Source organism: Telmatherina bonti (genome assembly GCF_933228915.1).
Source record: "Telmatherina bonti genome assembly, chromosome: 14".
Classification (NCBI taxonomy): domain Eukaryota; kingdom Metazoa; phylum Chordata; class Actinopteri; order Atheriniformes; family Telmatherinidae; genus Telmatherina; species Telmatherina bonti.
The window spans coordinates 17,239,541-17,263,965 of NC_136612.1; the positions used below are offsets into that span (position 1 = coordinate 17,239,541).

General features: G+C 37.7%; 5 protein-coding genes across 6 annotated transcripts; 1 reads left to right on the plus strand and 4 right to left on the minus strand.

Moving 5' to 3' along the window:
* Nucleotides 1–803: 803 nt before the first annotated feature.
* rpusd1 (RNA pseudouridine synthase domain containing 1) lies at nt 804–3,192 on the minus strand (the record flags this gene model as incomplete). Its single annotated transcript, XM_079252941.1, has 5 exons — nt 804–1,561; nt 1,771–1,872; nt 2,122–2,224; nt 2,792–2,915; nt 3,002–3,192. The coding sequence occupies 5 exons, from the start codon at nt 3,190–3,192 to the stop codon at nt 1,164–1,166; spliced, it is 918 nt and encodes a 305-aa protein (XP_079109067.1). The 3' UTR covers nt 804–1,163.
* Nucleotides 3,193–4,795: 1,603 nt separating this feature from the next.
* Nucleotides 4,796–7,687, plus strand: ccdc97 (coiled-coil domain containing 97). 2 transcript variants are annotated; one of them, XM_079253267.1, is made up of 7 exons: nt 4,796–5,188; nt 5,306–5,470; nt 6,121–6,280; nt 6,520–6,608; nt 6,693–6,876; nt 7,012–7,135; nt 7,392–7,686. In XM_079253267.1, the coding sequence occupies exons 1-7, from the start codon at nt 5,036–5,038 to the stop codon at nt 7,531–7,533; spliced, it is 1,017 nt and encodes a 338-aa protein (XP_079109393.1). In that variant the 5' UTR covers nt 4,796–5,035; the 3' UTR covers nt 7,534–7,686. The 2 variants fall into 2 exon arrangements, with proteins under 2 accessions (XP_079109393.1, XP_079109394.1); XM_079253268.1 differs by having other exon boundaries at nt 5,041–5,162; nt 7,392–7,687.
* Nucleotides 7,688–8,405: 718 nt separating this feature from the next.
* LOC306766044 (uncharacterized protein) lies at nt 8,406–11,391 on the minus strand. Its single transcript, XM_079253628.1, has 6 exons — nt 11,094–11,391; nt 10,104–10,149; nt 9,826–10,020; nt 9,516–9,704; nt 9,367–9,436; nt 8,406–9,284 (listed from the first exon to the last, which is right to left on the minus strand). The coding sequence occupies exons 1-6, from the start codon at nt 11,379–11,381 to the stop codon at nt 9,095–9,097; spliced, it is 978 nt and encodes a 325-aa protein (XP_079109754.1). The 5' UTR covers nt 11,382–11,391; the 3' UTR covers nt 8,406–9,094.
* A 602-nt stretch (nt 11,392–11,993) lies between these two features.
* LOC306765547 (GTPase IMAP family member 7) lies at nt 11,994–20,892 on the minus strand (the record flags this gene model as incomplete). Its single annotated transcript, XM_079253030.1, has 5 exons — nt 11,994–12,124; nt 12,240–12,488; nt 12,598–12,646; nt 17,864–18,675; nt 20,844–20,892. The coding sequence occupies 5 exons, from the start codon at nt 20,890–20,892 to the stop codon at nt 11,994–11,996; spliced, it is 1,290 nt and encodes a 429-aa protein (XP_079109156.1).
* Nucleotides 20,893–22,360: 1,468 nt separating this feature from the next.
* LOC306765548 (uncharacterized protein) lies at nt 22,361–24,409 on the minus strand (the record flags this gene model as incomplete). The annotated part of the gene is made up of 2 exons (XM_079253031.1): nt 24,222–24,409; nt 22,361–23,230 (listed from the first exon to the last, which is right to left on the minus strand). Exons 1-2 carry the CDS (start codon nt 24,354–24,356, stop codon nt 22,361–22,363), a joined length of 1,005 nt encoding a protein of 334 aa, XP_079109157.1. The 5' UTR covers nt 24,357–24,409.
* Between the last annotated feature and the right edge of the window lie 16 nt (nt 24,410–24,425).

The window sequence follows — 24,425 nt, forward strand, 5'->3', positions numbered from 1 at the left end:
TAGACCGTATGTGCATAAAACCCAAATACCGTTTTTTCCCGGTTAAGCTAGCCAACCGCAGTGCATTTTATTAGCTGATATTAACGTTTTTGAAAGTTAATAAAAATCACTGAGTTTTATTTGAATTTAATTATTAAAATCCTGATATAAATTGATCTAACAATAACACAGAAGTCACAGTTCATTGCAAATTTACACATTATGGGCTACTTACACTGTTAAATGTACTTGTACAAGAATACATTTTTGTGATATTAGCGCCTTGATTTTGGCAAAGGATATATTGACTCACTAAAAGCACCTTCAAGTCAGTCACATATAAGATTTAAAATAAGATTTTTTAGTCAACATGTTTGCTGCAGTAAAGACTGTCTTTGTAATAGTATTACATTTAGCTGTTTTGACATTACACTGACATGTTGCACTGACAATTAACAATCTTTAAAGAACTACCAAATTTGTAAAGAGTTCCTAATCAATTTGACTTGTAGTCATGTTACTAGGCTTTTCAAATGCAGTTGTATTCAACACATATTCCTTAATTACACACTTATTTAACTCACTCTGCTGCCCTTGAAACTACTGGCTCTGCCATTTTAGCTTCACCTGTCCTCAACAATAAAATGACCGTAGAGGCAGATAGAAGATATTTAATAGCTGAAGTTGTTTATTAGCTAAAACATATAGTAATATTTTGCATGTCATACATCATACAATAAAATGCAATAAGCTTTCGTGGTACAAAACATGCATTGACTGCTTCTTATATGTTATAATTATGGCACATTAAACTTAAAGTCTCCTTGGTGCTTTTTTTTCCTTCTTGAATCAGAAGTTATTTTATTTGAGACAAAGAATTTACCACAATCAAAGGATCCATATCTGAGTTGCAGTGAAGTTGATATGTAACTTTAATTTAGATTTTGTACTGTAGTGTGGGGATTCCAGTAGTAAAATGTTGTTAAGAGAAACATGAAATATCCTTTCACATCATTTTTGTGATTTAGAGGTGTTTACGAGGAATAAAAGACAATCTATATTCTTGAAAATTTTGCAAAATGCATGTGGTCCCTCTGATGGTGTGGGAGCATGCTCAACATGCTTTTAATATGTAGACAGCTAAAATAAATAAAAATAAATAACAAAAAAAAACCTCTCTCCAATCAATCTCCAGCCCATTCACTCAGCCACTCTTGGCAAATCCTCCTCTGTTCCTCACTCTCTTCTTCAGTCCTCTGTCCCTTCCTTTGTTTTTTCCTCTCCTCTTCTCTTCTCGCTACCTTCTGTTCTTCTAATTTAGTCTTTCTTTTCTCCAACAGGGCGTCCACAGTAGCTGCCAATGTCCTTAATGTGCGCTGTGGGAGCCATTTAGGGTCAACTGCTGGAACAAAGGGGTCTCCAGCAGTGACAAGAAGGTCATGGGGTTTTAGGGGAATGTGAAGGAAGTAGGCATGCAGCATCATTCGGTACGGAGAGTTGTCTGCACCTAAGCTGTAGGTGAAGTCCCCAACAATGGGGTGGCCAATAGCGCTGCAGTGGACCCTTAACTGGTGGGTTCGGCCTGAAAAAAAACAGACAGAAAGATGTTTGATGACCGAGTAATAATATTTTCATAAAACATTGCAAAGAAAACTATAATCTGTTGTTCTTTTGCTTTGTGTGTAGGTGAGAAGAGAGCAAGTTGGAATACATCACTTAGAAAAAAAATGACTGCATACATGGGATCTGTGAACTTTCCTTATTTGAGAGGAAAGGAATGAAAATGGTTACCAGTGAGTGGCTGCAGTAGCACCTTGGTGACAGGACCCCCATCATACAATCCATACTCTAACACTGTTAGTTCAGTTTGACAAGATTTAGGATTCTCACAACCTGATGTAAGAACAGGAAAATAAAGTAGCACAGATTAGAACTGTATTTATATTTTGTGATTGTGTTTTTCATTTAACTTTTTGAAGATCATTTTTTAAATGTAGTGCTAAATCCAAAGCTAGCATGCATCCTACTTTGCTTTAGCAAAGCATGAATCACAAATGTATTGTTTTCAACTCTGAAATACATCAGTGTTGGTCAAAGTGTTGTACACACTCAAAAACTGCAAGCCAAGTCTGATTCATGTACCTTCTGTCCCCTCAATACACATCATATGTGTTTTTCCCTCAGTGGAGTTCTTGCCAATAGAAAAGTCCAAAGTTTGTGTTTCTTGTTCAACCCACCCACGAAGCTGGGAAGCAAAAGAAACAATTATGAAATCATATTTTTCAGAATGTTTTTTTTATAAACAAACAAAATAGGGACAATTATTCATTACTAAATGTGATCCATTCAAACTTGCAGTGTGGTATAAAACTAAGCCAAAATTTAAATCTGATGACCCACTCCTGTAGTTTCTGGAATATAATTCTGCTGGTGTGTATCAGTTCTTCTTTAGGTGATTTTAATCTATTATTATTTTAAAACGTTTCTGTTTTTGTCTATATATGCCCATAAAGATCTGATTACTGGGGCCACATCTGAGAAAATTTGTGGCACTTGTGGCCAAATTGTAAAAGTACTTTGTATGAACAGAAGTAGCTTTTTGTCTAAAAAGTGTTGTAGAAAAGTTTTATTTAGTTCTGAAGTTGCTTTAGTAAACCTAGTCTGTGATTTTTGCAATTAGAAAAGTTCATGTGGGCGCCTTAAAAGCTCTTTGACTGAATTATTCAGATGCATTTGGAATTTTAGTGCCAAAATACTTGCATACATTGTGATAAGTCTGCTGTGAGCACATGACTTTGTCTGGGTGCCATACCAGTGAAAGGTAAACTTTGGTGACAGTGCGATCCTTAAAGCAGCGATAGGCCTTGCCGGCAGCAGCCTTATTTAGAGCAACACAAAGCGCTCCACTGGTGGAGAAATCCAACTGATGACAGAACCTGGTGAAAGATCATTCAAAACATGACACTACTGCTCTTTATCAGAGTGCATATCATTAGAGAGATTAATTTATGTTATTCCCAACCTAAATCCATAGTAGGTACTAGGGTCTGCCAGGTGAGGGAAGCGGTGCTGAAGTTGCGCTTGCACAGTCTGTTTCTCATACCACATTTTGCTGTCAATGCGGATGTCCCAGTGTTTGTCCACTACAATGTAATCATCACTGTGGTACAGCACTCGCAGGCTCTCAAGGCTTGCGGGCTCCGAGGTCATCATGTGCAACTATCAATCTGCAACTATGACTGCCCTGCAGAGAAACAATCTTCTTAATTAAACATTTAAGAACAACAAGATTTGGACATTTTAAATATTGAAAAGCTTATGGATTATGCAAGGCTAACAAAATGATCAGTTTTTTTTAAAGAAGAAAAATGCATACTTCCACGTAAACGTATCTATCTTGCTTTTAGGAATGCTTTTTCACAAAGTTTGAAGTTATGTCTTCTTCCTGCCCTAAATCCCAAACAATGCATCATGACATGTTATGTTTCTCTTTGCCATCCTATCTGACTGTGTTAGCTCTTCCATAATCTGATAACCTTACTGTTAAATTCAACCCGTACAAATATAAGTTATAATGTTGTGTCCTCCCACCTGTTTCTTTCTGCGCATCTCATTTCTCTCACCATTCTCTGCCCTTTCCACCTCCCTCTTAGTTTTTTCTTAATGATGTTGATTTATAATCTGACAATAGATTTTCTTCTTCCAGTTTATTTTTTTCTTTTAATAAAGTAAAACTACCTATGAGCTCTTCATTAGCTAAATAATCGCCGCACTTTGAAGCCGAAAATGATGTATTGAGGATAAAGAAGTGAGAAGAGTGATGCGCAAAGTATGTCAGCAGCTTTGATTAGCTAACAAATAAATGATGCGAATATTAGTTTAGGCTAAGAGCGTTAGTAAAATAAACATTTATTATGTAGGCAAAATAAACTCACCTAAAACAATTAGCCAACGTGAAAACACTCCGAAATAAATAAACAATCACGTGGCAGACACCATCACTGCGCAGACGCGACCTCTTCTTCGAAAGTTTTTTTTTCTTTTCTTTTATATCTTTTTGACATTACGCCCCCAACCGGCATGGAGCTACTTAATCTTCGGCAGCTCCTGGCAGTACTCTACTTTATATAAATTTGCTGCACTTTTACTTCATTGGTCTTTTATTTTCAGGCCATTTTCTTCTTCTTTGGCTTTACCACTTCTCAGAGGGGATTATTATCATTATTTTTTACTTCTTGTATGGCATGTGTAGCCCCAACTTTACAATTTGTAATCACCACCAGCAAAAGAAATAAATGTACGCTGCACGATATGAGAAAAATGACAACTGGCCATTTTTCAAGTCTGTACATTGGGATTCACTTATTTATAATCCATCTATAGTCTTTGATTCAGTTCACTCTTATGGTTAAATGATTATCAGCGAACTGAAAGGAGTCGAGACCATAGACATCATATATACGATATATGGAGGGTCTCGACCATAGACATCATATATATATATATATATATATATATATATATATATATATATATATATATATATATATATATATATATATATATATATATATATATGTATATACACACACATCATATATATATGATAGACATCATATATATATATATATATATATATATATATATATATATATATATATATATATATATATATATGTGTGTGTATATACACACACATCATATATATATATATATATATATATATATATATATATGATGTCTATGGTCGAGACACTGAGATAGGAACTCTTCTTTAGGCCGTAGAGAAGGCGGTCATATTTATTGACGCACAAGTATGGCGGAAAAACATTTGGCAAACTAGAGAAAGACAAGTATCTTATTAACATGAGACTCCACCTTATTTTTGAAAGACAGTGTTAATTCGGAATTGTGAAAATGTATAACCTCTTTCTGGTTATAACAATAAATACAGTAAATTCGGACGGATAGTTTCTAAAGTGCAGGTAACTTGACAACCAACAGCAGCGTTAGCTTGTTTACATCCACTGAAATCGCATCACCGACGCATTTAGTTATGTGGGGCGAGATTGACCCTCCTGTTAAAACAAAACCGAGTTTGTGTGAGATAGAAGATAAGCGTGAATCCTCAGAGGAACCTGTGGTGCCTCTACAGATATGCCACGAGAAAAGGTTCATTGAAGGTAAAGAACATCGTCGCGTCACCACGGTGAGATAAGCAGCATCTCCTGCTTCTTATACATGTAAAGTAGATACCTGGCCATTAGTTGGATGGTTTGTTTTAGTTTTACGGTTTCACACAATGCTTTTTTTTTTTTGTTTTAAGGCCGAAACCAGTTGTGTAGCTGCTATGATAGAGTCCGTAGCTATGAGTGGTAGCCCGGTGAAGAGCCAGCAGATAGGAGAGGCTGAACTGACTGTAGGGGAGCGCAAAGATGAGCTGCTGCATCAGTACCAGACGAGACCGCTGGTGTTCCTGGAGAGGTACCAGGTATGTACCTATATAAATGAGTTTAACACTAATGAAGGAAATAGCTGTAAAATGTAAAAACAATGAACAATGTGAAAACTGTTCATGTTTAATTTTCTTTAGAGACCACCAACATAGGTTAAAAAAAATTGTCATTCAGTAACTTTTTAGATTTACAGTGGATGTCTGAGTCACAATTTTAAATAATTTAAAAAAAAAACGTTTCAGCTTCTTTATTTCCATCCAGCTTTGGCTTCTACTACTTTGTATTCACTGCACTACAACAGTGGAAAGTTGAAACTCTTTTCTTCCTGGTTTGTGGTAAAGCATGTCAGAGCTTTGCGACTAGCTCCATCATTTTAACATAAAAATAAACAAATGCAAAACAGCTGGTTGATTTAATATAAAAGAACATGAAATAACAATGTGATCATGACATCTTTGTTAGTTTAATCTAATAATCCTCCATTTCTGTTACTAAATCCACAAAATGTTAGGGCCAAGAGATTTAGTTTGTTCATTTTAACACATTTGTTTAACTATATTGCATATTTAGGTTATATTTTAGGATAGGCTTGATATTTTTCTGTTAGAATTATGACAGCATGTTATCAAGGAGTTAAGAATATGCTATCATATTTGTTGCGATTTATACCTTTCTGCATTTTCAGGCCTGTCTGAAGCCAGAGCACTTGCCAGCATTTGCCCACGTCAGCTCAGACCCGAGAGCCCAGCACTACAGCAAGATGGTGCAGACACGAGCTGCTGGACACACCAACAGGACCAGAGTCAGAAACCAGCGCTACGGCGCCCTCAGGGCTTTGCAGAAAGGTAAGGGCTTAGTGTTTCGGTTAGGACTAAAATGCAAAGGCATCAAGATTTATTGTGCATCTGTGTTAGTTCATAGAATTCATAATTAAAGGTAATTTATTCACTAGTGATCATTAAAATAAAATGTAGTTGTGGACATTCACCATCAAGCTGTCTGCTGCCACCGTAACATCGTGTACATGAATAGAAGGTAGTCTTTTTCTCCTCATATTGCCATTTTTCTTCTTTCATTCCTCTAGAGGGGACATATTTTAGTGAAGAACAGATGCGGATAAGGGAACCACTGCTGTATGAACAATATATCGGCCAGTACTTGACTGACGAGGAGGTGAGTTTTATTTCATTATCAAAATGTTTCTCCTGACTTTTGTGACTGTTTACTTATGTTTTTTTTTCTTCATCATCACTCCAGGTGCTTGAGCGTTCCCAGGAAGCCATGTTGGATGGTGCAGAGATGGCACCAGGAGGAGGGACAGGAGGGCTCGCTAACCTTCTTCTGAATTCCTACCAGGAGCGACTCATCCAAAACAGGCTGCAGGAGGAGCAGGAAAGAGAGGATGATGCCCAAGAGGAGGATGAGGATGAAGAAGATGATGGTGATGTGTTGTTAGGGTTGACAAAAAAAAAAAAAACTAGAGGAAAAAGAAAAAAGGAAGTTTTCATGATATTCTAGACTGAATGGAATAAACAGAAAACAGCTGATTGCTTTTGTCTGTTTTTTCATTGTGTAGATGTTGGAGTCCAGCAGAAGGAATGGGAACCGACTCCACAGGAGAAGGCTCTGCTCAGGGAGGAGTTCATCAGTCAGATGCACCAGCGCTTCCTAGACGGCAGAGACAAGGATTTCAACTACAGGTCAGCCACAATTCAATTTCCCGTCAAGATTTTTCTTTTAAAAAACAAAAGACAGGAGGTTTATTAAAACTGCATCCTCGTGAAGGCGGTCGATAAGATATCTGCTCTCATTGGCTGAAATAGTTTAAATCCTAATGTGACCCTTTCAAATATAAACAAGCAAATAAGAAGTCACAGTAACTCCATGAAACACTCCACTTTAGATTGGACGATTCTTCAAACTACAAATGGAGGAAAAAAATGTTTGTTTTTACAGTGAGGTGGATGAAAACCCCGACTATAACCTGGACATTGTCAGCAGAGACGCAGAGGATAGATACTTTGATGAAGATGATGATGAAGAAGAAGAAGAGGAGGAGATGGAAAAAGATTACGAAGAACAAAACATGACAGAATAATGTCCAAATTTGTAACATCTCATCTTTACTTCTGGTCTGTAAATACATGTACAAAATAAAAAAATGTCATTTTTTTCCCTTCATTTAACATCTGTTAACACAGACTGCAATAAAGGTTTGGCATCTTTAATTATAAAGTTCTTTTCTTTGGGGAAAAAAAACATGGCATGGAAGATGTGCTATATTGTTCATACAGCAGTGGTTCCCTCATCCGCATCTGTTCTTCACTAAAATATGTACCATCTAGAGCAGTGTTTTTCAACCCCTGTGCTGTGGCACACTAGTGTGCCCTGAGAAATTACCCAGTTTCACCTAATTGGTCTAAAAAGCAGCTGTGTTAATCCTAACAGGTCCCAGTGAAAGACAATAAAATTCCTTCTTGTGTTTATCTGATTTCTATTCAAGAGGCTTTGACAAGATGGACTTTATATGAATAATATGGACTTTAAAAAATATATATATTTTGGTTTGTGGTGTGCCTTGTGATTTTTCAGTGAAAAAAAAGTGTGCCTTGGCTCAAAAAAGGTTGAAAAACACTGGTATAGAGGACGTGAGAAAGAAGAAAAATGTCAATCTGAGGAGAAAAAGACTACCTTCGACTCATATACACAATGTTAGAGTGGCAGCAGGTAGCTTGATGGCGAATGTCCACAACTACATTTATTTAATGACTAGTGAAGAAATTATTTCCTTTATTTATGACTCCTATGAACCAACACAGATGCACAATAAATTGTGATGCCTTTGCATTTTAGTCCTAACTGAAACACTAAGCCCTTACCTTTCTGCAAAGCCCTGAGGGCGCCGTAGCGCTGGTTTCTGACTGGTCCTGTTGGTGTGCCCAGCAGTGGGTGTTAACAGTAAAAGTTATAAATTGGATTAAATACTTCATTTATCCAAAAGAGATATTAAAAAAAGACAGTGAAGAAACTTGTTAGATATGCTGGCTGTATCCTAAATGAACAGTCTTTTACTGGAAGAACCACTTCAGTTTCAGCATGGTATACCAACCTTACACAGAGATGTAAGGTATACACACATGTACATCTTTGATGTGTGTACACCATCATATGAATTCTTAATTTTACATCATATAATTACAAGGAACACATTAAGCAAAAGTACAAAAACACATTTTCAGCTTTCTCCCCCTTTCAGTATCGTGTAGAACCACCATTAGCAGCAATAACTTTGTGCAACCATTATCTCTGTGATTAAAATCTCTTTACAATGTTACTTTGGTTCTTTAAGGGTTACTGACATTCACATTTTTGTGACTCACATAGCATTTTAATCAGGTTCAGATTGTGACTTATTAATCAGCTTGGGGGGGGTTTCTGTATTTACACACATTCACAAGTAAAAATACGTTTGTAAATTCCATACACTGTTTGGAACTGCATCTCACATACAAAAAAAAAAACAAAAAAAACAACCATACAATCTGGTTAATAAATGATAGATTCATGTGGCTACAGAACAAGCCAATGAGAATCCATCATACCAGCATATTAATAAAAACCATTTATTTAGGAAAATTACTAGATAATTTATACCAGTCTCAGTTTGTCATCTTTCTTAATTCATTCAGTTTTAAGCTGTAATACTCTTCTTGTAATTTTAAAACTCTGAGCTGCATTTTTATTTTTTCCTTCTTCAGCTGATAAAGGTCCATTGTTTCCTTATCAGAGCCGGACACAGCTCTCGAAGAGACCTCTACAATCTGTGGCATCTGGCTGGTTGGAGGTGTGCTGCAAAATGAGAAGTCTTTACTGTGTAAACATCGTATACAGAACATCTTTTTTAATCTGAATACTGACAGTTTTGTCTTACCGCATATCTGACGTCGTCCCTGTCGCGATGTGTGTGGGTACCAGCACGCTCAGAGGTTTAGAGACAGGGCCTGTAAACATGACAGAACACACTTAAATTGTACCGATGTTCCTCCAAAGCTTGCCACTGCTTTTGGTTGGTGAACTTACTCAGTGTTGGCGGGAAAATGTTCTCTATAAGTGGCTGTTTAGGAATTGTCCTAGAGGGCAGATCTCCATCTTCAACTGCACGTTGTTGGTTGTTGTATTGATATATTGATATGTCTAGATGCTCCCTTTTCCTTATTTTGGCCTCGTTTTCACAAAGCATGTTCAACTGTCCATCTTCTCCTTGCTCATCTTTGTAAAAGAAAATTATTCATTCAGACTGTTAAAATGATCTGCTTAATGGGTTACCATCTGCTTTAAGAACTCATTCATCCATCTCTTTCTGTTTCTGACAGTGAATGAGGAAACTTACATGAAGGAGTCTCAGTTTTGATATTTCTTGGCTGATGTCGTCTTTCCTCGACGCTATCCGTTCTGGCAACCTCTGACTTCTGTGAGGGTTGATTTTGCATCACTGATGTAAAGAACAGGTCATCCGTCGTTGCACTGCTATCACCAGTCAAGTCCTCAGTGTGATCATCCTCACTCAAAGATTTATTACCAGTGTCTGTTCAGAAATAAAACAGCTCAAAGTAAAAAAGCTGAATAGATAACACAAAATTCTGTTTGTTTACATTAATATTTCCAAACCTTCAAGCAGATGCTCCACACAGTTGGCCTGACAATCACTCTTGGCCTTAGATAGAGGAGAGTCTTTATTTAGGACAGTGTTTTTCAACCTTTTTGAGCAATGATACACTTTTTTTTTTTTTTTTAAAAAACAAAAACATCACAAGACACACCACAAACCAAAAATATTTCTTAAAAAAAGAGCCTATATTAATAATATGTTGTCAAAGTGCCTTGAATGGAAATCAGATAAACACAAGAAAGGGGAATTTAACTATCTTTCATTCCATTCAGTGAGAAACCTGGACCTGTTTGGATGAACATAGACCTGCTTTTAGGACATTTAGGTGAAACTGGATCATCTCTCACGGCACACTAGTGGGCACAGTGGCTGAAAAACACTGATATAGAAAGCCTCTGTAGGTTATTTATTTACAAGATTTCTCACAAATGTTAGGCTTATTGATTCAGAAAATGTCAAATTACAGGGAAAAAAAACCCCCAAAACTATATTCTAAAGTTATAATGTGACTGTTTTTGTAACAAGTACAGCAGAAAGATGTGGGTATTCTGAGACTGGAAAAGCTTGCCTCGAATACTTTATAGATTAAACACTGGGACCTTAAACATGCAAAAGTGTAAATCCAAATGCATCCTGAGTCTAATAACTTCCTTTGAACAAATATTTAGACAGCATGCAGTGAACCACAAAGACCAGGGAATTTAGTGGCTTAGCAGATGTGTTGACTGACTCCCATTTAATATTTCTCCTTTATTCAATCGGATAAAAGCTTCACTGATATTAGAAATCTGTTTAACAAGAGTGACCTGGCCAAGAAACAAATTAATAATATGCCATAAAATAAGAAATATCATCTACGAAACACAAAATTTAAGTCACCAAATTTCCTTGGGGGTCAGTATGGTATCTGCTATCGACAAGGCGGCTGTGTTGCATTCAGGTACCACCGCAAAGGCAAAGTCAATTCTATGTATCTCCATGGCAACTACCATTGCGCGGAGACGTAGCTGCACCGTAGAGGAGCCTCTCCCGGCAGCACGTTCCTTCAGCACCCATTTGTGGACTCGTTCCTCCAGCTCTGGCCATTTTGCTTTCCTCCCTCGAGGAGTTGTCTTTGTTTGCATCAATGCTAGAATACCCTCTGCTTTCCGCCAGTCCCTAGCAAGTTTCTCACTAACACCAAACTTTCTTTCTGCTGCTCGATTTCCGTTTTCGGCTGCATATTTTGCGACCTGTAGTTTGTAATCTGCAGAATACGATTTTCTTTTGGGAGGCATTTTGTTTGGATTCAGTCTTTCTCAGTGGTCTTTAAATTGATTTTACCAGGAGATGAAAGTTGCAGAAAGCCTAGAGCGCCCTCTCGCGGATGTAGGCAGTAATGTTTACTCCTTAGTTCGTCTCAGTGGGCATAAAGTTTGACACATTTAAAAACATGTCAAAATCTGTTGAGTATATATGAACTAGAAAATAACTATACATAGGAGTCTGTAACAAGTAGAATAAAGGTAGCTATAAATATTAGGTAGGTTACAGTAAATATGGCATTAGTTGAATCATGCAAGGAAGTTTAAAAACAATCACATTGATTGAGTTATTTTCTCCAAGTCTTAAAATCAACTTAAACTTCCCAAGAGAGATAATTTCTTGATTTGAAATCAGTTGTAAGTTATTAACTTCATCATAGGGAAGGACAAATTGATGCTGGGTTCTACACATTTTCTACAAAGCAATATATACAGGAAGTTCCTCCTGAACAGTCTTATACATGAAAAACAGCCAATGTGAAAGTCTGTGTAGAGGGAAGTTGAGCCATTATGATGGAGCAAGAAAACACTCGTCACCTATGCTATACCACCCAGAGACACACAGACACTTGGATAGGCATGAACTTAGATGGTGTTTAAATACATATTCTCCAAGTCATCTCTTCCTCTTACCACTGGAAGCCTCTTGATGATAATTTTTACCTCCTTCTGCAAGCCAAGTTTCTCAGGAGCGGAAGTGATCAATTTATCCTCTTCTAGAAAATAAGCAAATTCAAAATCACAACAAGCATCCACATTTTCGAACATGCACACATCTGTTTCAGTAAAAACATTGCTTCAGTGGATAATAATCCCTGCAGGATACAACACCTTTAACAACAGCTTGGTCCTCAGAATCATCGGAGATGTCAAAGATATCTACATCGTCGGTATCCCACATTTCCACACTGTCATCTTCGCTTTTACTCTCTTGGCGATCTATCTTTGCGCCAACTTCATCTTGTCCACCCTCTTCACTCTCTTCTGTGTCTTGTGCCAGCTCTTCGTCACTTGAAATCCAGTCATCATCTGTGACATCCTCTTCTTCTGTTTTCTCAGCTATTTCTATGTCTGACTTTCCTGTAGGGAAATCACCATGCACAAAGGTTTTTAATCATTTAACCCTAATTCTGCTGGATGTTTTTACGTATTGGTTTATGTTACAGCTTAAAGAAACAATCAGACAAACCATCAGACACTTCCTTTGGCTCGCAGTCTGTTGGCAGAAGTTTCCTCTTCTGTTGACAGAGAAAAAAAAAATCCAAACAAATATGACAGGGCAAGTTGTTTTAGTAAATCGGACAGTATTCTGGTGTTCATTTACCTGGATGGCTCTGCTCCCCTTCATATATCCTTTTGTGGACAGATAACCTTGCTGTAATGAGTCGGATTAGATAGTTATTTGCTCTGGAAGGAATTTTTGGAATAAAATAAATAAAAGATAATAAAAACTCACCTCAAACCAAAACTTTAGCGGTTTCTTATTATAATAAATGCTAGTTTTCCATTTCTTAGCTGCACCTTTTCCCCCAAGGAACTCAAAAGCAGGTGGAGTCAACAGCTGCCCCTCCCACTCAATACACGCCTTACCTGATCCGTACATCCACGTCACAAAACAAGAAAAGGAAAAAGCAAGAAAATATAAGAGTTATTAACAGAGACTATAATGAAATGTGCCTTTTTAATTTTAATTATCCAACAATAATTTGTTAAATTAGAGCACTAGGAAAAAAACATCTTTTAAATAGTCATTTTCACTAAGTTTAAACTTAATGTTTGACACAACTCCAGCTGCTTACCTCCTTCCAGCTTTTTCACATCCAGAAAGCCCACTTTGGTTCCACAGACTACAAGCAATCCTAGATTTTGTAGAAAAAAATGGCTCATAAGTGAAATTCTCCAAAACAGTTTTACCTCAGTGCATTATACTATAAATGTTTCACAAAACATGTTGGTTACCTGATGTTAAGTGGTCTTTCACTTCCTCTTCATTCTTTTCTTCCTTGTCGTTGTCATCAATAATTCCTTCATTAGTATACTTGATGCTCTTTCTTTCTCTTAAACTGAGTCTTTTCTCTATGCATTTTTCCTCTTCCTCCCCATTTTTGTGAAAGGCTCTAAACCAAGTCCTTTTTCTCTCCATTTAACCCACTTTCCAAACTATACAGTGCTTCACGCAGCCTGTATTCCCCTTAATGAACTAAAATGAAATTAACAAGAACAATATCCCAAAGAAACAAAATAAAAAACAAAGCATTTCTCTCCAGATAGGGAGGCCACCTTTTATTTAAATATTTTTCTTCTTGATGGTAAGGGTTTTCAGCAGCATCTCAGATGCAGTTTCAGCTCATAGCAGCTGTTCTGGTTTGGCTGGTCCTGAGGAAAAGTAATGGTTAGCATTAGTATGTGGTCAGAAATTAAACAACAATGCTTGTGTGATTACAGGAACATTTTTCCAGTACAAAGACAAGAAGAAACTGGGTTAGATGTTTGGCATTGACTTGCTAAAAAAAAAGCAAAAAACCTGCCTAAATAAAAGTTTGTGTGGACAGCAACAAAGATGAAGATGCTACGAGTTATGTATAGTTAGAAGGTCAAAAATGCTTTATACTTGTTATTTGAATGGAGACTTTCTTAAATTTACTGTAACTCATGTTAACATTTTAGTCTTGACTTTCTAAACGATGCCCCTAAGTTTGGGCTGAAATTTTAACAATCTACAAATTTCACATAAAAGCTTTTGGGTATAAAATGTGAGTTATTCCATTTAATATTCCATAAAAATAAAAAACAAAAAATAAAAATAATTAAAACATTTTTTTTAACATGATTAAATATACTATCCGTAAATACTATCATTAATGGTAATACTATCAGAAAAAAATGACCACTCAGCTGTCATTATTAGGAGGAATTTGATGCATAAATTGTTTATCTATTTGTTTATTTTTAAAGAAGATTTTCTTTTGCATTTTAGTACGTTTTTACAGAAATGTCATATTTCAACATTGAGAACAGAATTTTTGTATGTTCATTTACACGGTCAGAACAAAAATAAACTGTAGAAAAACTACAGATTCATTTGCAGTACGAACTGCTTCACAAGAATTATAACAGTAAATAGGTGAGCAGACAACTGCTCACATTTGCTACAAGCTTAAAAGAAAAAGAGACAAATGCTTATGTTGTTTTAAAATTTAAAAAAGTAAATTAATAACGCACACAACATTAATAGAGAGAGTATAATGTTCACAAATTCTGTGTAGAACATGAATCACTATTAGATGTAAATCGGTTTTAAAATGTACTAAAGTGAGTTTAAACTATTTAAAAGAGTGTGCCTTTATTCAAGGTTTTGCTTCGAAAGAAGATGGGCCTGATGTAAATGTCTGCTAGGTTACTTTGTTTAGGTTCAGGTGAGAATTAGCTTCATTGTGAACCCGTAAAGTGTTCTGGAGATGAACAAGTCTTGTTTTGTAAAGACCATAATGGCACACCCAGACAGCATTGTAGGAGAGAGGGAGGATTAGTCCACCACAAAACACAATTCACTGTCACATTATTTTTCTTAGTTTCCCAACTAGTTTATCAAAAAGTTGCACAATTAACCTGCTGTTAACTTATACAAGCATCGTCTATCAAGGGTTCTTTTAACTTTGTCCCACAAGTGTGTGAAACAAAGTGTGACCTCAAGTGTGATAGAACTATCAACAAAATCAATTTTATATCCATATTTTTTCAAGTGCAATGGTTAAAAAACTATTTGTAAACATTTTGATAATTCATTATAACTTATGTGTAAACATATTTCACATTTCTTTGTCATTGTAGATAAGCTTTGAAAAAACTGTGAGCAATTGTCTCCATTTCTTTTAGTGTTCTGATCAAATGCCGTTGAATCCAGTAAACATCACAAATATAAATCGCACAGCCTTCAAACTGTCATGAATACTATTAGGTTTTAAAAAAAAATCTGAGATTCCAAGTGTCACCCATAACTCTCTGCTCTGTTGGTGGGATTGGCTTTGCATAGTGTTATGGTACCACTGAATTTCCCCTTGAATGGAATCACTTTATCCTACCACACATACATACTAAAAGCAACTCCAAGACTACTACATCCCAGATACCAGTAGAAATGCAACATACACACAACCCCCCAGATAAGTACATTCACACCTCTCCCTGCCCCCACACCAAACTACACAATCAAACTCTGGCTTCTTCTCCAAACAAAGACAGGTAAGAGAAACAGCAGTATAAATTTTTACATATTACATTCAAAATATTTGATACTGGTACTGAAAATGGCTTAAAACACAACAAAAAGACATCCTTTATCCATTCAGAGGCATTTAAATCTGGTAAAAACAGATAAAACAGACTTAGAAACGATGAATAACCCAAATACATTATATTCTTGATTGTAATAAATTAATCTTTCCATATGTAAAGTAAAAAAGAAATGCAACTGACCCCAGTTATGTGTAAGGTACACATGCTATTTTGACTACTATTCTCACCAAAAGCTGTAAAATGACAACAGATATAACAAACTGAAAACAGGCGACTGATGCATGAATTTATCAAGAAATTTCTTGTTGTCTACAGTTGTCTATATATCTACACATACTAATAATCCAACAAATATATATATTTCAGGGATTTCACTTACTTAGGTGCTGATTTATCAAGACTGGTGAAACAGGGAGATGTGCTTTCAGGAAAGTTAGGATGTTATCTGAGTTCAAGGCCTGATGGCCAGACCTATTTACACATTTACCATCCAATGGCACTGCATGGCTATCAAGGAGTCTAAAGACTATGCAAATGTGGTCTCTTCAAGACAAAAACAGTGACAGGCTTGTTTCTTGGGACACATAGGTGATGTGATTTCACAACAGTGGGCCTTGGGTTAACAGTAGTTAAATTAATCTGTAATAACCTAAGCAGAAGTGTCAATAAATATAAATCAAGAAAAAAAAAAGCTATATGAAGATTTTATTACATTACATATACAGTATAAATTAGTTGGTCTAAAACCACATGGAAAACTAAGCAATCCTCAAAATTAATTAGACTTTTTAACTTAAAATTAACCAGTAATTACAGGCCTACATGTTTACCAAGCGTGCTCATGTTTCACAGCTGCCTTCTTACAAAAACTCTCATTTAGTGCTGTCTTCTACGAGACACTAGAAGTTCCGAGTTTCCGGGTGGCAGTGAATGTATCGTCGTGACGTTTCTTCCTCTTTAAAAACCCCGCCAAAATAGAAGAAGCGGAATAATTATTTTATAACACAGTAAAAAAGGTTTTGATAACAGTATCACAAACAAGAGTGTCCCAGTAAGGAATGTTTTAAAACACCTCACATCATATCATATAATAGTTTGACGCCGCATTTTATTTTACTCTATATTACTTTTTACGTGTTGATTCCAAACGTCACCAAACCAAAAACATCGATCTGAATTTTGCCCACTTTATGGTTTTGCCACTTATAACCACACGCCTTTTTGTTCCCTGCGCTGGTATGAGCAAAACTAGTCCACAGAAATAAACAAAGTTAACACAAGTCAAACATACGACTTACTTTTACGTGTTTCCTCATCTGAAGCACAAAACACCGACATTTATCCACCACCAAGTAATGCAAGTAATGCATCTGCCACATGGATGTTTCTACATTTGTAAAACTGTAACCATGTCTGAAAACCCACTTTACATCTGTTCAAAAATCACAAGATTAGGTCACTTTAAGAACACAAGTCAGTGTCTTACCTCTGCTGTCTACAGGGTCTGTGAAATTAACAAACTAGTTGCAGACCCTCCCACTTGGTGACTCAGATCAGCGCAAAACAACAATAAAAAGCTGCCTACGCCAGTAGATATTATTATTATTATGATGATGACGATGATGATGATGAATAACACAAAGCAGACCAGCTGTGTTTGTTGAAGGCATTAACATTTTTATTTTATTAGTTGTATTTGACAGAAACTGTAAAAATCTCAGTTATCTATCTCAGAGAGGATGTCAGACGGTGTTTGCCTCAGCATGTCATCTCAACTTTAGGCCTTAATTTATCACAAAAGTTTATTTCAAAATTTACCATAAAATCTTTTTTTGAATTACCAAACCTTGATTAGGTGAGAGTTACATTTCATACCATCGTGTCCCATGACAGTGAATAGGTCATTGACGCGATGCCACATTTGTTTCTACTTCTAACCAATTTTAGGACAATTAAAACAACAAAATACTTGTTTTAGCAGCAAGAACTTACTGAGCGTAACAGATTAGTGACACTCTTGTTCAGTTTCATTTTATACGCCAGGGGAATTGAATTGGAAAAGTTTGAGACATCGTCAAGAATGCCACAATCCAAAGGCATGTCACTATCGACAGTCCCATAACTGGACCTTTTGAAGCCCAGCCAATTAAGAGACCCACGAACACCAGTAACAATATGACTTTGAAAATCTTCTTGTTACTGATCTCTTTCTCTGCACGTTTTCTTGCATCATCCTCTTCTTTTCTCCACAGCTCCTTTATCTTCGTCGTAAGCTCTTCTCCTTGATAATGCGTCCTGTAGTCATCCTCTTTGCTGCTGATGGCATTGCTTCTCTCTGACAGGATTCTCTCCTGTCTTTCTCTGATCACTCTCTCTTCTTTGGGATAAAGCCCCGAGTGGTAGTAACCTCCTCCGTTCAGGGCCACTAGGGTTTCAATCTTTTCCAGGAATGGCGTCACCTGTGTCTGGTCGTCTGGATTTTTGTTGTTAAAGACGTGGAAACCGCCGCTGCACTTGCGTATGAAGTTTCGGAGGTCTTCATCACTCTCACTTATGACATCATTTATTGTTTTTCCCTCCAGACGATCCCCATGTGTGAACAGAACTATGGTGTAGTCCCATACTCTGGGGCCAAACTTGGCTTCGATCAGTGTGTTAGTGTCTTTGTCTTCTTGTGTCATCCTTCCCAAAGGAACCACAAACACAAAGACGTGAGGGCCCGGCTCCTGGAGCTTCACACACTTAAGGATCTCGCGACCGATTTCCTCCTTGTTACGGTCTTTTTCAAAAAGGCCAGGTGTGTCGATGACGACAACAGACCTGTCTTCAACCATTCCAGCCTCCTTCTCACAGAACACAGTGACTCTCTTCAGCCTCATGTCAGATTTGAACACTGTTTTGTTGAGGATTGTGTTCCCGCTTGAGCTTTTGCCTGCACCGCTCTTCCCGAGGAGCATGATCCTGAGGGGCTCTGTGAACCAAACAAATGACGCAAAAATTTCATATGTCCACCAGATCAGTTAGATAAACACAGGTCATTTGTGTGTAAATAAGCCGTAAAAGTTGAATCGTTACGCCTTTTCTTCTTCTGAGCTTTCCTAAGAGAAACACTTAAGGTTTTGGGTCCCGCTAGCTGAGAGTATCCCTTTAATAAACCTCAGGAAAAGATTTACAGGTCTGTGGTTGGAGGTCTGTGACCCATCTGGAGCGACTGCTTTGGTTGGTTAGACAATTGGTTCTTCCCACTTCTTCCCACAGATTTTAATACATATTAACACAAATCCAACTCATCATAGTGAATAGATAAAAATGGGAATAGATAGATATGGAAAATCCATGCATTTAGCGATACATAGAAGCTCTTTTAAGCTTGACAATGGTTTTCCCACCATAGGAGGGAAGGCTTGACCCTTCTGTCCAAGAAGGACCAAAAGAATCAGCTGCTTCTGTGCCAGTCACCAGGCTGCATATTACATGCTGGCTCTGCCACGTTCCCTGTGATCGACCAACTATCAACTGTATGGATGATTTGGAAATGGATCATTTTGAAACTTGACAAAAAAATTCCTCAAGCATAAGGGTGTGTCCAACCATCTCAGAAACCAGTGGTGAAAGTAAAAGTGATGGTGGCACTTTTTGCTGGTGTAGCAGCTGATAAGGATAAGTACAAGTAAGAGAAGATCAGAAAATATACAGATAATGATCTGAAGTCTGGATTTTTCTCAAGGGAGACACTTGGCTTTGAACTACCAATGTGTATCAAAGGTATGGTGCTGCTCTACACTGATGGTGCAGGGGCCATGGCTGGTATAAAACAGGAATAAGTCACGTTTGTTCTGTGACCCTATATCTGGATCACCAGATTTGTATATTTTAGTGACGTTTTGCTGAACTTAATCAACCTATTAGTTCTATTTAACGTCATATTGCACATGGCATTCAGCTGTATGGTGGTCGTTGCTCCATTTCTCTATCCACTTGGGGGTCCTGGGTCAGGTTAACCAGAAGATTTCTGGAACAGTAATTGTTAGACAGACAAATAGATATCTGCAGAAAACTCTACCCAATGTATCAGCAGTAACACCTTATACCAACTGTCAAGCACGGTGGTGGAGGGAGAATGATTTGGGTGATGTCACAACCACACCTGCAGACTTTGTAATCATTCAGCATGTTTACTTGTTAAACTGATTAAAATCTGTATGAAATTGAAGCTATCAAGGCTGAACTAACACACCCAGGTAGTGCAGCTGAAGTTAGATTAACTCCACTTAGCTCAACTCAAATGGGTTAATTATATTAACACAACCACATTTCCAACAAAGCCACTTTAATTAATCTTTTTTGGGTTTCTTTGGTCAGAGTGCTAAACGCATCAGAAACTGACTGAAGAGCAGCCCACTACATTACATCTTAGAATAAGTTTTACCATTAATTATTTGAAAGAACAACACGTTATGTTTCTGAGGCAGAGTTAAACACATTACCTTATTTACTTAATTGTCAAAAACTTGATCCTTTTATTATGTCCTGATATATCAAACCTTTAAACTGACAGGATGTATTTCTTAGTAAGTTTAGTCAATGATTAATCCTCATGTATACGATGATATAAAATTTTGTACTTGTTCAGTGTGTGTGAGTCTTACATGTCTGTAAGATTCAGGTGAAACCATTTGAATCGAGCAGACTATGTCAGTGGAGATTGTCAAACTTTCTGCTGGTCACTGAGGAGCATGTCACATGGCAGGCAGGTGACAGGCAGGTGGCAGACAAGCATAATGTCAGCTCTGTCATAAAAGTGTCAGTAATGTAGAAAAAAATGTTTCACCGTGCCCATCAGATCCATATAGGTTTATTTCTCTTCAGTTTCTACACAGTTGTATTACTTTCTTCTTATTTTATCTTTTTTCTGCCTGTGTTGACCCTCTTTAAGTTGAATTTAAATCCCACTCATCTACACTGACAGTAAAATGATAATTAAACGATTGAACTTTTTTGAATAAACACAATTTATGATATATTAAGACACAAGTTAACAATACAAGATGTACCTGAGTTTATTGGTGAGTTTCAGGGAAAGTTGCTTCATAAAGCACCAACAACTAAACAAGCAAACAGACTCTATATTTTATTTACCTTGGATGTCTCCCTTATGAGCTGCATCAGGAATGTTTTCAAAGTTCATGGCAGAAACAGATCCGAGTATGATTAACTCTCAAATATAGGGTGAATAATAACAGTAGTTTCTTGAAAACAGCTAATGAAGCAGAGCAGTACTTTCCTTTCAGTTTGTTTTTCACAGTCCCCTTTGCTCACAAATGCTCCCTCCCACTTAAAGCAGCTGCGTGTCAGGAAGTTGCTCTTCTTACGGGAACATCAAAGTTTTAAAGTATAAAGCAAGCGTTAAGAAGGCAATACTCCAAGTAAGATGAATGTCGTAAAGTTTGACATCTGCATGCTACAATTTTGTGTCACAACCTGTCGTTTTTTGTGTTGAGAAATTGTCCTAATTTTACACTTTCGCTGTCAAAAAGGCTTCAGCAGTCAAATGGCGCCATCTAGCGGCTAATGTGTTTCGTTGCCGTGAGGACGTGCAGGGTGTCATACCAGGGGCTACAGAAGAGCCTGGTTTCAAATCGGATTAAAGGCACAAATTAGCTTAATAGAAAAACATAAATAAGAAAATGCCCCCAAACATTATGTGCATATTTACATTTTGGACAACTCCTAAACATTCATTCATTAATTATCCTAACTGCTTAATCCAATGAAGGGACGCGGCCCGGGGAACTTCTAAACATTATTCCTAAAATACTGTATTTTATCTTTCAATTCACCATGTCTTCTGGCTTTTACTTCAATTGTTCTCCAAGCAAGACATGTTATACTACATTTTAGTTACTTCCCAATAGCTTAACTTTACCAAAAACAATTTCAGAAATTGACCCGAACACCTGACTGGGCTTCGAGCCTTCTCTGAGCCTTCTCTGCAAACAATATCAACTTTTCTTTGTTTTGGGTTTCTTTCTTTCTTTTTGAATTTAGTTTGCAGCCAATCCTCTATTGCACAACTTCCGCCCAGTTTCAAAATCCTTTCTCTGACAAGTCATTGGTTGTACTGGCCCTTCATTTAGCAATCTTGTCCTAAGGGCATTGTTAAGCTAATGTAGAGTGTCATGCATGGTTCATTGATCCACACGTTCACTTTTTACTCTTTGAACAGACACTGTAGCGAAACAGAATCTTTCAAGTATGAGCTCTAAATGCAGAAATGACAAACCGCCAAACGAGAAGTACTCTCTAGTCGTGTGCCAGTATGAACTCTGTGACCCTGCTGAGGCAACTTTTTATTTTTTATTTTAAAAGAAGGAAATATAAATGAAATGAATTGACATTTTATTCTTGCTTCCATTGCTTCAAGTGTTGACCAAGTAGTTCATTGATTAGAAGTATTGTTATGGTATGTTAATGCAGCAAACTGAAACATGAAGCCTAGGACAACACAACACTTCACTTCACTTTCCATGATGTAGAATGGAGGAGTTGGGTTTGCTTTTCACTTTTATGTCCTTTATATTCAGAAATGTTGCGTGCTTGTGTCATGTAAGAAGCATCAGAGCAGACGTAAAAGTCTCACGATTGATATAAAAAGTTCACTTCCGATCTGCCAGTCTCTGCAGGAGGGCGATGACAGTGTCTTGCTTGGATGAGAGCAGCTCCAAGGCTGTGGCTATCCTTCCGAGGGACTCTGACATCCTCACCTCCCTCCTCTCGCGCCTCTTCTCTCTGGCTTCCACCCTACGCCGAGCAACTCGATCCAGGTAGGCCTGCTCCTCCTGGCGCTTCAAGATTTCCTGGAACAAAAGGGTGCCGCTTTGCTCCTTGCTTCCTTTCTGGTTTTGCCCCTCGCCTCCGGGAAAAGTCGTTGCCGATAGTGATGCGGGAATAGAAGAGGTAAGACAGGAAGACGTAGGGGGGAACGAAGACAGCCCGAGGACATTCTGATTGTGGTTGAGCTGCGTTGTACTGAGGCGAAAAGGCATGACACTGGAAGCGAAAGACGAAGCTTTACGGCTCGTGTAGCCTGACGGATTGATGTCGGTGCAGCCGGTTGAGCCAAGGGACGGGGACGTAGAGGTCGTTTCTGTAAAACAAGGCGAGGAGATAAAAGAAGGAGCTGGTACGATGGAGGCTGGCTGAATACTAGTGGTAACAATGTCACCACTGAGGACGATGAGGGGCTTGAGCTCTGGAGCATTTACTGGGTTAATGGTTGCTGCACTCAGTGAGGTACTGGTAACGGTGCTACTGATAACCTGACTGGTGGGAACCCCAAGGCTTACGGACTCCGCACCACCAGATGTGGCAAAGTCACCATTAGGACGCATAATGGACGGCTGTGGATGCTGGCCGGGCTTTGCAGCGATCTTTGCCAGAGCACCAGGAGGTGTAGGAGCTGCTTTGTTTCTTTTGTTGTTGGTAATCTGTGTGCCAATCGTGTCACAAAGCGTGGCGTCCATCAGCTAGAGGGAAAACCAGAAAAGAAGACGGAGATAGAGCATAAATAAACATATTTTATTACCTTTTTCTTCAATAGCCTCAGAAGCTGTTGCTTGTATGTTTGTACAGGTGGATATAACTGAGCAGGGCTTATTTAGTTGTTTTTTTTTAGTGCTAAAAAAACACCCAAAACAAAAACCTGAGCATGATTTATCTGTTTGTAGAGCAGCATGACAAGTCATAATGCATATGGGACCACTGTCCTGTTGTGTGACCAAACTTTAGCTGTCACACAGATGGCCTGGCATTTTCTCTACATTATACAAATCATCAAGCTTCCACCACCGTGCTTGACAGCTGGTGTTGCAGCAGATATGTTGTGCTTGGTTTTCTTTAAATATGCTGCTGTGCATTATCCCCACACATCTCCATTGCCGCCAAAATGACAGTTTTTAAGTCTTATGGCTTGTTCAGATGCAGCTTTGCAGTTTTTACTATTTCACACAAGTCAAAAGTGTTCAGTCTGTTTATAATTCCTGTCATGAACTTTAAAAGATGCTGGGTTTTTGAAATATCTGAGTATTGCTGGAAGAACCGGGTAAAAACCAGATAATTTTCTTTTTTTTTTTATCTTAAAAAGATGATGCAATTGCTTTTGCACATGACAAATATTACTATAATGGGTGGGAGTGTGTGGTTCCTCATGTTTTGTCTTTCGTTGAAATGTACCAGATATTTAGAGAAACTGGCACATTTTTAGAGCTGCTAATAATGTTGACATGTTGATGCAAGTTTAAAACATGAACTCACAAAAGGAAGAGAAATCAGAAAGAGGAGAAGTGGAAGACATCAGTGTCCCAAAGAGTTTGATTGTTTTTCCTAAAACTTTCCATGAAACATATCAAACTGTTTGATATTTTCTTCTTTTTCACATTTAATCCACTTCGAGAAATCTTACCAGTGTGGCACTTAGTAAAGTGTAAAGAGGAAACGTTTATTTGCTTTCTAACTTACATCAAAGAACTCCCAGGACGTCTTAGCGTGTCCCGTCTCCCGGCTGCGGTCTTTAACCCTCTTATATGTGACAATAAGGTTGTTCCACTTGCGGCGGATCTTTTCAACCGGAAGCACGTGCCCCTTGGAGGCCATCTCCTCCTGGACACTCTGGAACAGCTGAGAGCGTTCTCGAGTCTCGTACAAGCCCCAGCGGCGCCCGAC